Source organism: Anomalospiza imberbis, chromosome 6 (genome assembly GCF_031753505.1).
Source record: "Anomalospiza imberbis isolate Cuckoo-Finch-1a 21T00152 chromosome 6, ASM3175350v1, whole genome shotgun sequence".
Classification (NCBI taxonomy): domain Eukaryota; kingdom Metazoa; phylum Chordata; class Aves; order Passeriformes; family Viduidae; genus Anomalospiza; species Anomalospiza imberbis.
The window spans coordinates 29,759,613-29,775,436 of record NC_089686.1 but is presented as its reverse complement, the minus strand read 5'-3'; the positions used below and the strand labels follow the sequence as shown (position 1 = coordinate 29,775,436).

The following is a 15,824-nucleotide window of genomic DNA, read 5'->3' as shown; positions in this document are numbered from 1 at the left end:
CCTAATCTGAACCCAAACCCAGGATGCAACACCTGAGTTAAAAGTTTCTGAGGAAGACATTAAATAATACTTTTGCCTTCAAAACAGGCATGATGGATTAACCTTGGCTGGCTGCCAGGTTCTCACCAAGCTGCTCTTACTCGCCTTCTTTAGGAAGACAGGGAGAGAAAATAAGATGGAAAGATGTGTAGGTCAAGAAGAGAGCAATGTGATGGCTTACCAATTACTGTAATGGGAAACCACATTCAATTTGGGGAAAATTAATTTAATTTATTCCCAAATTTAATAAATAAATTTTTTTAAGAGTAGAACAATGGGAAGCAAATATACCTTCTCACTGTGTTCTTCCCAGGCTTAACTTCACTTCCTCATTCCTGACTTTGCTACATCCTCCCCAGTGAGCAGTGCAAGGAGATGGAGAATGAAACTGGTCAGCTCGTAACACTGTCTTTGCTGCCCCCTTCTCTTCACACTTTTCTCCTGCTCCTGCTTGGGTCGTTTTCCATGGCTCCCTCATGAACTGTTACTATGTGTGTCTTTCCCACCAGGCAAGTTCTTCAAGAACTGCTCCAGTGCATATGCTTTCCATGGAGTATGGTCCTTCAGGAACAGATTGCTCCTCATGGGTCTTCCATGGGGGCTCAGTCCTGTCAGAAAAACTGCTTCTGTGTGGGTTTCTGCACAGACTGTAGTGTGTGTATCTGCTCTGATGTGTCCTTCCTGGCCTGCAGGGGAGCAACCTGCTTCACCGCGGTCTTTTCCACAGGCTGTGTAGAATCTGTTCTGGCATTTGAAGCACCTCCGCTCACTCCTTCTTCACTGACCTTGGTGTCTTCAGGGCTGTCACTACCATGTTTTTCTCATTCCTTTTGCAGCATAGTTTTAAAATATGTTATCACTGAGACACCACCAATGTTGCTAATGAGCTCAGCACCCCTTGGTCTCATGTCATAGAGACCACCTCTAAACACTAACCCCTGCTACCAAAATCTTACCACATAAACCTAAAAGAACAAGAGAAAATCTAGTATGCTATTTATTTATAACACTACTTGCAGGTAGTGTTTTCACTGGTCAATGATTTTTGCCATCTCAAACTTGGCAAGATATGTTTCTACAGTATATCCTTGCAAAATAAAAAAATAATGTGCTGGCTCAGGAAAAAATAAAATACAACCTTGAATGTTACTTATTATGGAGAAATGTGAGTCTCTTTAGTGTAAGATTGTATGACGAATTTTTCTTCTGAATGTTAAGCTGAATTCTTGCCATTCTTCTCTATCTTCATTCAAAAATGTACCTCACAAAGGAAGCATGACAGATTGAGTGAAACATATATTTGAAAATAAACAATATCTAGTAGTGAAAGCAAAATCTTACAAACAAAATATTGAACAAGAGTCTGATTGGGGTTTATCTGGTTTTCCCAGGTAGTCTATTGTAGTCCAGTTGTCAGCTTTCTTACTCTCAGTGTTTGAAATGTACCAAGCATTTTCTGTCATTCTTATGCTGATATTTAAAGTAAATTAATCAACATTTTTTGAAATTGTAAAGATCTATTTGTCATCTAAAAGAATACCATCTAATATCTACTCTTGTGATAAAGGCCTGTTTGTTCATGGAACGCAGAATAGTTTGATCTTTTGGAAAGTAAATAGTCACATTTGAAATATTTGGGAAATACAATTTTCCTTTATATACCTTACTATTAGCTCTGTGTTTAGACTTGTAATTCTAGGTTTGGAGTTAAAAGCAAAATTATAAAATTATAATTTCTGTAAATATGATTGAGACAGTTTTTCAACTGATCATTTTTTTCAGTCTTCTGAAAATTTCCGTAACAAAATTCCTGTTTCCATTACAATCAAACATGAATCATCTTAGGTAGTCAAGTTCCTACTCAAAATTCAGGCTTTTAGTGTAAAATGGCCTTATTGAATATATTGGGTTCTCACAAATCATTGTTTTTCATTTTAAATCTCTGCTTTTCCTGTGTTTTGAGTTGGTTGGGTTTTTTTTTTTACTATTTTCCAAGCTGAAGACAACATGTCAAATTCAGGACTTTATTAGGTTTTTTAAGTGGAGACTAATTGGATGTAAACAGAACTATTTTGCTTTCTACCAATTTTTTTCTACATATTTCTGTTAGAATTAGAAGACATCATTGTCACTTGAAAAAAATTATTTTAATCTGGAGGAACTATGTATAATGTGTCTTGTATCTTAAATATAAACAATATTTTAATCATAAAGAATCTTGATAATTACTCTCAAGAATTAATCTGAGGCCTATTTACGGAAAATACTTTGTTTGCTTAAAGTGGATCTTCTTATGTTAAAGGTATTTATCATTATTTTGTGACATTTTGATAAGTTTTAATCCCAAAACACATTTTATAGAGCAGCTATTTCTGTTAATTTTACACTTTTGTTGAGGAACTGAGATCTGGCCAAAGCTTCAAGCTTTGAGTTTGCATTGGTTTAATGTGGTACTACTAGAAATCTATCTATATTATCTCTTTGACCCCATGAAGGTACCTAGGGCAACATGGTTTCCAGAAAATTTTGTGTGTCCTTAGCCTTACTTTCAACAACTTTCAGATTTTCTTTTACTGCATCTGAATTTCTCTTATGTTTTCCTTGAGTTTCTCACCTTCTGATGTTTGTTTCTTAGAGCTACCTTTTTCTTAAGTAGTAAAATCGTGCAGATGGATATAACAGATACTGCCTCTTGTGAATCAAAGTGTGACAGATTGTGTCTGTAAAAATGAAAACTAAAATTAACTAATTTGAATCAGCACACAGGAAGCTTAACATTGTTACCAACACATTTGGCATTAAAAAGTTGTGTCTAGTAGTCTTCACTATCAGATGCAAGATGGCTGGATCAGTCAATTTCTGTGTGTGCAATACTGTATGTTGTTAATACTTCAAAAAGTAATTCCTGCAGCTTTATCAAAATAATGGACTTTTGAAAAATTTCCTGTTGATGAAATTTAAAGATAGCTTTACATATTAGTCTCTGGAATCTAAAACATGGTGTAGTTTATACTTTCATAGACTACAGATAAATAATTCACTTAATATTGGTCTGGAAGTGTGGGAAAATAGTGGAAGATTGGCAAGGAGGGTTTTAAATACTCTCAAGTGTCTTGCAGCTGGGGTGTCAAAAGCACATATATCATAGTAATTGTTTTTGGCCTCATGTGTTGGACGAGTAGAGCATCTGTGTTTAGATAACATAGGCCTGTGATAGACTATGGGGCCCACATGAGCACACTTTAGATTCCTGCCTGGCTGTGGGAAAGATCAAAGCACAGTGGAATATTGCACCTGTGCAAATCCCTGAGATGCAGGCAGGACCTGCAGGTTTGGTGATGTTCTAGCCTGGACCAAGTCTCTGCAGTGCCTGTGTTCCTTCTTTTGTGCTCCTGCCTGAACACTGCTTCAGGGGCCCCAGGTGGCGAGGTAACGAAAACAAGCTTACTCTTTGCATTTCATCTGTGGTTTTATGGTTCTTGCTGCATCTCCTGTGCCAGCTCACACAGGAAGAATAGTTTATTCCTTTTGAAAATTCTTGAGGGTAATGTATTGTTCAACAGTATGATTTTATATAACAAATAATTTATATGAAAACATTGATAAGAAATTAATAGATTTTCAATGAGTTACGTTAGATTTTGTGTTATACAGTGACTAAGTATTGTCTCTCTCTCTCTATATATATATACATACTATTTGATATAGTCTCTAATATATATACTATACTATTTAATGATAAAAATTTTGTATTTCAGAGATTCAGCCAAGGTAGTTATGCATTCGGCTGATGCATTTGCACCTGTGGCCTACCTTCATTTTTTAAAACTACACCTGGAGAATAAGGCAAGTAGGCTGCAAATGTTCTTTTCCTTTCATCATATTCTCATGTAGGTGTTACATTCAAATAATAATGTACATATTTAGCTGAATTTCAGATCTCATCCATTAGGAATGATCAAACACACTTGTGTCAAGTGAATGAATGGAGGTAGTATATTTCTGCGGCATTTTTCATCTCGAAACCTCAAGGTGCTCAGTCAGTGTGGTTCAGTGAAGTGCGTGTGCAATCTGGGTAAAACAGCTGCACTGTAGAACACAACTGTATTAGGAAATCATATGAACAGTATTGATTTGTTGGGAGGTGGCATCTCTTTTTGATGTTTCTGTTGTAAAGTGGATGATTTTAAAAATTGCTAACCTGTAACTCCTTGAGTTTTGAAGGTTCTGGGTTTAGGGTTTTTCCATATGAAAAGTACACTTAATGAAGGACTTAATCATGTGGAGATTATGTTGGTCAAAAATTTTAAAGGAATCATTATTAGTTTGTTGGAATAAATTCTGTTAATTTATGATTCTGTAGAAAGAGCAGAACAGGAATAAGAACTCTGGTGGTTTAAATGTTACAGACTTTCATATGAACAGAACTAAGGTCAAAACAGACAATATTTGTCATCACTTTTCTGTTTTTCATTTTATTATTTTACAGTTAAAATTATTCTTTTTTCTTCCTTAGCCTCTACAAGTGTTAGTATTTTGTTGAAGAGAGTGCATCATGATCTTTCTTCTATTGTTGCAGTCATCTTTTTATAGCTCTTATGTCTTTCTGCACTTTAATGATAGAAGTGCAGAAATTGTTACAGAACATTATTCTATAGGTATTTCAAATTTCATATCTCTTAAGCAACATTTCCTGCATCTCTTTCAATAGATCATGCCTTCCCCACTTCCATTTCCTTTTTTTTTTTTTTTTTTAAATTTTATTGTTCCAAACAGATAAAATACCTCAGTGTTTTTCTTCCATGATGGCCTCATTTCACCTTGGAAAGTAAATTGTATTTCATCCTGTCAATTTCTAGTTTTGGATTTCTTTCAAACATAAAACATTAAACATTTGTATGGGAGACTGTGAAAAGGATATCAACTATGTGAAAAAAAACCAAATAGGCTGAATAAAGGAAAATTTGGGAATGTGGCTTGATGGGGAAGACTGATAATATATTGATATTTCTTTGGGGGCACTGACTTTATTGCTCATGGCAAACGTGATGCTAAAATGTACCATACATCACTACAATGTGACAGGCTAGGGAAAATGAAAACCACAAAGCTTTACATAAATCAGAAGAAAAATCATATTAAAATGCATAATATTTGATATAAGAATCAAGATTTTACTTTTATCTGTTCAGTAGCTCTTTTCCCCTTCTTATGTAGATGTTTTAGATTTGGTTAAAGCCTCACAATTTCAGGCAGTGTTGTAGTAAATCGTATTTCCAATCCGTTGTGGACAAACTGTCACACTTTGCAAGGGGTAAGGTTTGCAGCAGCTTGTCCTGAATTTTAGTACATAAACTAATCTCTATTTAAAAGGAAAAGAGTCTGATTTTTGCAAAAGCATTAAGATCTTTTGGCTATAGATTATTTTATGTCATGATAAAATAAGCTAAGTTTTTGAGAAGTTATAAATATGGAGAACCAATCAGTCTTTCAGACCATAACTGTTAGCATCATTTAACTGCATAATAATAAAGGCATGCCTTCAAGATTGATATGCCTGTAGTATTATACTTTTGCTCACTATTTGGTTCTTACAAGCCTATGGAAAAATTTAAGTATCAGTTAGTATTCAGCATTTAACAGCCTATCCCATAATAATAAAGTACTGCAGGAAAAAAAACTGCTTCAGAAGGAGTTTGAGGCTTTCAAGGGATTACTGAAAATTGGGAAAAATAATACACCATTATGAACAATGTGTAAAAGTAGCCACTTCTGTAAGCACTTTGTAGAAAATATTAATAGACTTCACAGCGAAGTGTAATTCTAGTAAGTATTATGACGTCAGTTTTGTTATCATTTCTGCTGTGAGATAAACGTATTTTTAACTGAATTGTATATTAATTTTGTCTTTGTTATTTGCTACAGGTCTTAATTTTACATTTCTTGAATTTACTTTTAAAATCATTTTGCAATTATAGCTAGTGCACCTTGGTCTCTGCTGTCTTTCCTCCTCTATAAAGCAATTTCTTTAGCTGAATCTTCATGTTTGACTATAAAGCCTGCCTAGAAATGTGGTTTAAATTGTTTCTGGCAGCAAAATGAGCCCTTGTGCCTAGGGGAACATAACATTGTTCTCACTGTTCTGGTTTAATATATTTCTGTGCAACTTCAAGATGTTTTTTGCATAATAATTGAAGCTTTTTTTAGACACACCCACTTTTCTTTTATAAATAGTGATGCAGAGAAGGCTAAAGAGATAAATACCATATTTTGTTATTAAAACTATTAAAAATTTTGTAAACAATTTTTGTAGTCATTTTACAAAAAAAACAGTAGGAATAAAAAAGAATGGTAATGAAACACTAATGCTCAAAATTTGGGAATACCTCTTTTACTTCAGAGTAAAAAACAAAGTCACCACTATAATATAGATACCAAGTTTCATCAATATTTTACTTTGCCTAGGTAATCACTTCATACACTTAAAATGTAGAGTGGTTTTTTTTTTGGAGGAGATAATTTCTGAAGCATATTCTATAATATTTGAATTAGGTGTATTGGCCTTCTACTCAAGGAAAATTAAATTCTGAGTATTTTCAATTAGGATAAATACAACTGTGAAACTTTTTTTCTTTTACTTTGTCAAAACAATGAACTTGCTTTTACTTTCTTCTATATTCTTTTGCTTTATTGTGTTGTCTTTGTAATGATCAGAAACAGAAATTAAAGCTGTTGGAGCTTCTGCTGATGGGAACATACTTCTGAGGACAGTAGTCAACATACTAGCTGTTCATGCTTTCACATTTGCTCTTTCCCGCTTTTAATAATGAATACTTTGTTTCCGAGTTCCAGTGAGTGGGAGCACACACATATCAAACAATACAACATGGGAAACTGCAGCCCCTTAGGTTTGAATAGTCCAGAATTAGAGGGAATAATGTAGTTTTCTTTCTACACTTTGCAGAAGAAAGGAGCCTGTTTGCCTATAAGAGACACAGGAATCATGCCTGCTGCTGCTTTTTCTTATAATGGACCATTGCATTATATTACCTGTTATAAACTGATACTGTGTTTTCCTGTTTGTAAAAGATCTTGACCTTGTAGCTGGAACACATGTCAGAAGTGCAAGCAGTTTTCCCCTGTTAAATGGCTGGAGGTCTATTGTACAGGTCATTTTGGAGAAGATTTTAAAACACTTGTAGAGTTCTGTAACTTGTACACTTGTAAATTTAGAAAAGGTTTTCAGGAGATATTTGTGTGCCATGTGTACTAAAGGCACGCAATCCTATAGATTATATATGATTTAACATTGTAGCCTTTTTCTGTCCAGTTCCTTGTTAATTATTTTAGTTAATCTACATTTAGAACTTTTGCCATAGAATTAGACTTTACAGTGATGTCAGGGAAAGTAGAAAGCAGTTTCAAGTTTCAAAACATGTTTTGTTGATGGCATTGTAGACAGCATTTTTGGAATACTTTGTCATCATTGAACTATACTTCTCCTAGGCAACCTTTAGTTTCCCTTCTGCATCATAAGAATATGGATAACCCTTGTAGTTTTGTCTTCAAAACTTGATAACAAATACCACAAAATTTTTTTTGTGCTCTGATTTCTTTCAAACACTAAGATAATAAATAAAGGATTTTCTTTTCTACTCTATTAGCTTGCAGATTCATTCCAGTTCTCTGAGGAAAGATAATTTTTAGTTCTCTTTTCATAATGAAGATACTTTATTTGAAAGTATTTTGGCATGAAGGACATTATTTCCTATGATTCTGTATATTGTATTCAAAATAATGCGAGATGCATGTGATCTCTCTCATTATATTTATTTCAAGGAGTTCTGTTATCAAGGTACATCACAAAGAATAAAGAGATTATCATAATCTTTTGTCTTCTGAGCTCTCTGCTCCACTATATTCTCATTGCTGCTCAGTGGGAGAGTTATCAGTTTTAGAATTGTGTTGTGATAGGTTTTTATACCAGTTTCTGTAGCAGAGAATGTAAGCATTTTAAAAAGACAATCTGTTGTTTTCATAAAAGACCACTGCATGGAATTTCAGCTATATCAGTCAAAGTCCTAGCTCCAAGGCTTTTTCAACAGGAGAATTTGGATCTTGGAACACTTGTGCATTTGCTTAACTTCATTCTGAGCACACTTGCATCAATGACATGAGTTATGTGAATATAGTTAAGTGTATGCATGCATGCAGGCTCTGATCCAAAATTAGGTTGGTATCACAATGTACAGTGGGTGTGGGAGAAACTGTGTAACAAATGGGAAAATATATTGCTTCTGTGAAGTAACATGAAAATGTTATGCGATAAAATAGGTTCTGTAAGATTTAATTAAAATGTCATTATAGCAAGCTTGATTTTTTCTTTTTAAAGTGATGAGAATATTATTCAGGGAAATTTACTGTGTTGGTGGCAATCTATAAGTTTTAGCTTCTTAGATTACTTCCTCCTTTGAGAGGAATGGAGCACCAACATTTGTATGGATTTAAATGTAGCTACTGAACAGAGTATGGCAGCTCTGCTTAGGCTGGCATTGAACCTTTTGTTCCTCAGGTGCCAGGTTCCACACCTAATACTTCTGCTGTAGCCTGCGCTTGTGCTGCTGTGGGAAGTGATTGATTACCAATGTTTTTGGAGTCTTGAATGAGTCATTGTGATGTATCGTAGGCATTGAAATCAACAGACATCCCTAATTTTTTTACAGACTTTGCATCTTATAAGAGATTTCTGATATTTCACAGTAATTTCCAAAAATTTTGCAACAGAACAGGCTTTTATGTATGTGTGGAAACACAGATGTATAATTTTATTTATCTCTGTGATGAAATATTGATAGAAGCTAAATTATTTGTAAAATGTAGTTACTTAGGAAAAAGGTGACTGTAAATTATGTGAAAATTTCACATGGCATGAGTTTCGGATATTTGTAATATTAGCAATTACAAAGCTACAGGGGAGTTCTCTATGTTATACCAAACCAGTTGTGATAGAGTCTGTGAGGCTCATATCCATGATTTTTTTTATGAAGTACATCCTGCAGAAGTCATGTTTAGAAACATAGATGAAAGCATTTTAACTGGTGGCAAAAAATGGAATAGGTGCTCTTTACATGTTCATTTGCAGAACATATAAATTTGGTCCTTCAGGTTAGGGAATGGAGAGAAGTTACAGATCTTTAACAGCAACCTCAGAAGGTATTTGTATCTGTAGATCTCTTCAAAGGTGATTATATAAAGCTTAATAAGAGTGAGTAAAAAACTGACAAGCTGGAACTTTTTCCTTTCCAGTTAACTTTTTTTTCCTTCTGATGAATTTTTATGGCACAGTGAAGTTAAAATCCAGGTGATGTAAAAACAAAACCCAAAGCAGCAGTGTAATGGCATCATTCACATCACCATGTCTGTGCATACTTACCTGGGGGTAGGACCAAGAGGTGCAGACTCTGCATGTGTTACATTAGAACTCCCCTGAATGCCCATGCTACAATGCAAATTGATTGTTTCACAGTGGATTCTACGAATTACTCAGTTAAAATAATTTATTTATTAAAACAACAATGTGCAAGAAGCAAGTGACAGCACTTCTAGCATGTGATGCTGCTATACAGTATGTAAATGTCCATGAAGTGCTATCTTGTAGATAAAAAAAAGAAACTTTTGAAATAACTTAATTTCCTTGGTTCTTGTAGCTTAAACCATCTTAAGATCTTTTTGAATTACAGATTTGTGTTCCTGCTTCTTTATTTTTTTAAGTCATACCTGAAGACTTAGGAGCAAACAGGCATCCCTCTAGGTAATGGCAAAATGCACCCACTGATGGCAGTAGTCAAAGGTGTCATTCAGTGAGTGGGAAATGGTAGGGATGCTGCTGGATGCTTTTCTATCGTAATGTTGGAATGCATGTCATGTTTGTGCTAAATTGCCGTTTTTGTCTGGGCTATTATGTTACATCTTGACTTCTTTTAACCCCTGAGGTACAATTGGTTCATGTAAAGTAGATTATTGCCTTGACTTTCATGTCTTTCTTGGAGGAATGAATAAAATGAAGTCCAATCAAAGAATATTAGCCCCTCTTAGATAATAAACTTAGTGTTTACAGTGCGTATAAAACTACCTATGACCTCTTTCAGAGTCAGCAGAACTGAGTTTCATCTCACAGATAATGATCTGTTTGTAATTTAGCCTTTTCTTAAATTTTCCAACTGCACTCCTTTAACTTAACTGGATCCTTTTTCACTAAAACGAAGTCAAATATTGACGTAAGAGTTATCACAAAGTTCTCATGCATACTATAGTTTTCTGCCTTTATTTTTCTGACTTTTTATTGATTAAAATGAAGAGAAATATTTAAAGTTGCAATAAGATAGGTTTATTTTCCACAGGAAAGAAAAAATACAATAAAATTAAATACAATAAAAATTACTTCACTATATAATGTTAATATTATTTTTTAATTACATTTTGCATGGAACATGAATTTATCAGCTAAAGGACTATTCAGAAGTTTCTAATCCCTATTAAGGATTGTCAAAGGTTTCATGTTTTGTCAACATTTTCTCTTGTCTTACCTGGATTTATTGCAATTTTTGTGAATTTGGTATTTAAGAAGCCTGCAGTAAAATGCATAGACACTACATGAAATTTGAGATCTTTGGGAAGAAATTTAATAGATAGAATCTGGCATTACAGCATTCAGTGGTGTTTGGTTAGGATTTCAGGTAAATTCTGTCATAATTCATAGCGCTTTTAGATAGACAAGTGGTATTACCCAAGCTAGTGGTGCAAAAGTCAATATGCTCTCCAAGGCTGACTGAAAAATCAGATGGGAGAGAGTAAGGTTTCTGATTGCTCTAAAATTAAAAAGCAAACAAAAAAAACTCACAAAAAACATATGCTGTAATTATGTGGCATGTTGAAAATGTAATGAGCACTGAATTGTTGAAGACTGGTCAGTAAGCACTCTGCCTGTGTATTTTGCTTTAAAAGGTACTGTGAGTAGTTTTCTCTTCCTGGTCCTGAGAAAGCATTTGGGAAGAATGATTTTCCTTGCTTGTCAAGAAATTACTCCAATGTATAGATCTTGGGAAATGCATTTTTCTGTTATCTCAACTCATACTGAAGCATTTTATGGAAAGGATAGTCTTTGTGAGAAAATAGAAAGAGATTTTTTTTTTTTTTAAGGACTGCCTTCATTCATTGTTCCAAAAAGTTTTAAAACTTCCTTATTAGTCTTTTGCTGTATTTCGAGTATTTAATGACAATGTTAATTATAAAATTATTACTTTTGTGCTTTTGTTCCTTTGTTCACTTAGTTTATACTATATTTTTGAAAACACAGTTGTCTTGTATATAATTATGGGGATGCCATTTCTTCATAATAATATTCTTTCTGTCTTTATTCTTGGGTCTCATTTTTCATACCTGCTGTCCTCAGTTACTAAGTCTGCTTTTTTCTTCCATTTGGTATGTCAACAGGAGTACATTATGTTTTGCCAGTTCTGCAATCTAATGGGAAATTTTAATGCTATTATTTTGTGAATTGCTCTAAGATATGTACCTGATGAACTATAATATTTTTTGTAACTAAAACATATATTTTAATGATAAACTGTGCTGATTTCATGCTGCTTAGCATGCTGTTTACTTGCTTATTTTATAATGTTTGTCTCAAGCAGGAAGAATCTTTGGGTTCTTTTGTGGTCAGTAGCTGTTCTTGTGAGATAAGCTGCATGGATGATGATGTTTTTCCTTCATCAGAAGAATATGAACCACAGAAAAATATTCCAGTCATCTGGAAGACTTTGAAACATAACTCTTTGGATTTCAGTGAGTTTTGCACAGTTTTTTTTTTTTTTAATGAGATTAAAAGATTGACTGTTTCATGCAGGTGAAATATCTTGATTACTATACAAGCACTCCTGAAAAAAATGTAGTATTTTTTCTGAAAATAGAGATTCTACTAGAATGCATTTTTCTGATAATAATTGATCTATAGTAGTGCAGCATTTCAAGTTAGTTTACAGGAGGATAACACATTATTTTTTTCTTTCTTTTTCTCCCTCTTCCTTTCCCTCTCCTCCTCCTGGAAATACCACAACATTTCTGTTACACTACATACATAAATGGGTAAACTTCCTGAAAACTAAGTTTCACAGCTGACAGGGTTTGGGTATTGAATAGTATTTAGGTCTTTGATATTTCTTGAATATGGAGAAGTGCCTGGTGGGCTTTAAAAATGTCTAAACATGTTATGCATTTGCAAAGATTGTCAGAACCAGGTTAAGCACCTATCTTCCAGTAAAATTTGGCATACAAGTTTGAAAATCTGTTTTTATGCCACTTGAATACTTTTGGAAATTTTAGCTTTTCAGTGTCACATCTTGTGCCAAGTCTGTAACCAAACAGGTTGAGAAATTGTAAAAGATCAGCAAAAAATGGAAAGGAGGAGAAAAAGTACTGAAGTTCTCAGCTAATGTGCTACTTGCATGCATATTTTGTGAAGGCAGTGTTGGAGAAGGATTTGGGAGCTTTGCTCCTAGAACCCTTACTTTTATATCTGTTTGTAAATATTTTTGAAGTTGTTTTTTGTTTGTGGGTTTCTGTTCTGTTGAAATTCTTTAAACAATTTAAAATGTATCCTTGGTTAATCAGATAAAATGTATCTGAAACATTTCCTTGTTATAATCATAGTTCTTTTCTTCATTCCCCATAGCTAAAACACTTCAAAATTCAGGAAAATCCCTAAGTGGTTACCGATGGTTTTCAGGTATCACTGCCCACTTCCTTCCATCAAAGGATAAAAACGCTCCAGATGCAGCACGGGAAGCATTTTCTTCTCTCAGAGGTGCTTTATTCAGTTAATATATTATCTGCTCTCACTGATTGTGTTCTTAATATGATCTTACGGAAGAATCTGTGTTTTCATGTGGTTTTATAACTTTATAGGTTGTGGTTGTTGGTTTGCCATCTCATTTTGCATTTGATTGGAACCTTTGATATCAAGACTGCCAGCTTCAATATTTAACACATCATAATTTGACTGGCTTTGAAGGCCCTGGAAAGCCAGAGTAGTGTTCATATCACTGTAAAAACTCTATTTACACAGTACTTGCTCACTTTATAGCATTCTTGAAATAAACAGTGTGTGTATGTATGTGTGCTATATTTGCTCTCTACTTGCTAAAACACGTTTGTAGCTTCCATATTTTTAAATTAAGTTTTCTAGAAAGCTGATATACACTTTGGCACCCACGATTAGGTCAGTAGCAGTAAATCTCATTTCTATTCCTAATGTAAAGGCAAATCTACTGTCTTGGGAATCATGAAATCCAGGTTCTTTACAAGATTCTGACATATAAAATAAAACGTTCATGGTTTTGTTTTGTATTTTTTTATTCTAAAGTTGAAGTAAAGTGTGTTTGTACAGGCTTCTTTTCATTCACAAAAATGGAAATAATTTTTAGTATCTAAATGGGTAAACTCATATTCTTGTTTATGAATTTGCATGAATTTTTTCAGAAGCAAATTTGTACTTGGTAGAAGGTCATTAAGCTAGCTTTTGATTGTTTGGAAATCAGGAAGGTGGAGATGATCAGACTTTTTTGGAAAAAGGCAATAGATTTTAGTGTAAATCTGCATATCATCTATAAAGTGAAGCAAGAGGATTTTGCAGTCTTTTCTTTTTTTCTCATTGTATTTGAATGGAAGTTAGCTTGTACAAACATCATGTAATTTTGCCTTAGCATCTGCCAAAAAAGGTTGTGTCTGACTAGTGGAGTAGCTTATTGCTTTCAGCAGGTTACTTGCATTACCTATGTGATGGTAAGGAAAAAAAAATATTTTTCTGATCCTTTGCAGAAAATTTCAGTTCTCACGTTTCTTTTAGTTATTCTCCTTTTGGAAGTGGGTGTGGAAACTGAATGAATTATGGTTCTGTCATGACAAATAAAACAATTTGTTTCCGAGAACTTAATCTGCAAATGTGCACAAGGCTTCTTCTGAACACATATTTTGAATCTGTACAGCAGTTCAGCTTCACTGTAGTGAGAATGGAATAAGCACAGTACTTTTAAACTCTGTGCTGGGCTAACTGATTTAACCAGCTCTAAAGTGAATGTGTGCTGACAAAAAGATTTGGAAATGGAAACTTTTTACTAGATGCTATGAAACATTCTGTAGAATGGATGGAATTCTATGAAGCCAAGAATGGGAGGGAATGCAGTGTATTGCTGTTTATACATTTGTTTTCTTAAACTCTCATGTTAAACTTTTTTTATATGATTGGAAGATGACAAAGTTTGCTTTGCATTGTATTATATAAAGCGGCTCTGGTGTAATTGTACCATGGCAAAGTTTCATAAGCTGGAGGAAACTGTGGATTTTTATTACGTTAAAACAGGCTAAAGTTCTTAAATGCTACTTCCTGTAGACAGTTTGGGTACTGTATTTCGTAGCTCTCAGCTAAGGATTCTGGATAACCTCTAATAAAAACCAAACAAAAAGACCCTAGCAAAACAAAAACCAGCCAACCAACCAAAAACAATCAAAAAGCTGTACTTCAGTCGAGGTAACCTTTTAAGGCAGTTCAGCTTAAGTAAGTGTGAGTCTCATCTGATCATATTCTACAAATTATTAGAAACCATGAATGGCTTGAAATTCAACAGAAAGTCTGTAAGATTTCCCTGTATATCCAGGACAGATGCAATGGGAATGCAGGGAAACCTTTTCAGGTCCTGTTTCTGAAAAACTGAAGTTGTGAAGAGCCCAAGAACTTGTTAAGCAGTTCATCAGGTATGCCTTTCTACTAGAGAAGGTGTTTTTTCCCCTCAAGTATTTCATATAATGCTGCAGAACTTTTAGCTGCAGACCTTTCTTCTTGACTAAAGTGCTGGCTGGAAATTCAAAAATTGTCCCTGTTTCCTCCTTAACTGATGATGTATTGACCTAGGGATTGTTATCAGTTAGCATTCAAATGCATTTCTATTTCCATACAGAATTGCCATTGTATGCTAATTTATTAGGTGATATTTCTGGACATATATTGGGATTTTATAGGTGTTCTGTGAAATTCTAGCTGCTACATAGCCTCTTCTATCACTTGTGCACACTTTCTTTTCTGTAAGTGAGAACTCCCCTCTTCAGATTGCCTTTGTTATTGGCTGTATGACTAAGTAAAACTGAGACATTTAGAACAAAATTCAGTACTGGTGTGGCCAAACTAATCTTCATGAAAGTGTGCAAATTCCTGAACTGTCTTTAAAAGCACTGAAAAGTTTAACACAAAAATTGGTTCTCACTAAGGCAGCAACCTTCAGAGATTGTCTTTATACCCTTGTACTTCTCAACTTAAAAACAAATATATAAGTATATATACATGTGCACACTGTAACATTAAAGGGTAAGATGCCCAAAATTACACTGAGAAGAGCTTTACATGTCCTATTTAAATTATGTCACAGAGTACTCTCTTAGTATATATGTTCTATATTCAGAGAAGATTTTGTCTTCATTTAGTTTCTATTTTCAGGAGCTACAAAAGGGACACTGCAGAGCTGATGACATATCTGGCTATGTTGTTGACTGTATGAGAGTAATACATTCTTTCTGAGCACTATGTCTGGAATGTTCTATGCATACACATTCAGATGATCTTGACTTCTCAGTACCTCTTCTTTAGCGGTCTGCTTGAGCTTTCCTCTGCTCTCATCTTTCCTTCATTTCTCCTGTGGCCACTTCTGTTTCCTATTGTCTGTCTAGCCATTTATAAT

General features: G+C 34.2%; 1 protein-coding gene across 4 annotated transcripts in view; it reads left to right on the top strand.

Moving 5' to 3' along the window:
• Positions 1-15,824, top strand: part of DPH6 (diphthamine biosynthesis 6) — a 201,321-nt gene that overhangs the window by 67,119 nt on the left and 118,378 nt on the right. For all 4 annotated transcript variants that reach the window (XR_010999964.1, XM_068193022.1, XM_068193023.1 and 1 more), the window contains 3 exons: positions 3,798-3,889; positions 11,737-11,883; positions 12,770-12,901. Coding sequence is in view for 3 of the 4 variants with exons in the window: in XM_068193022.1 (XP_068049123.1) it covers positions 3,798-3,889; positions 11,737-11,883; positions 12,770-12,901 (371 nt within the window). In the remaining variant the exon portion in view is untranslated. The remainder of the gene's footprint in view (positions 1-3,797; positions 3,890-11,736; positions 11,884-12,769; positions 12,902-15,824) is intronic.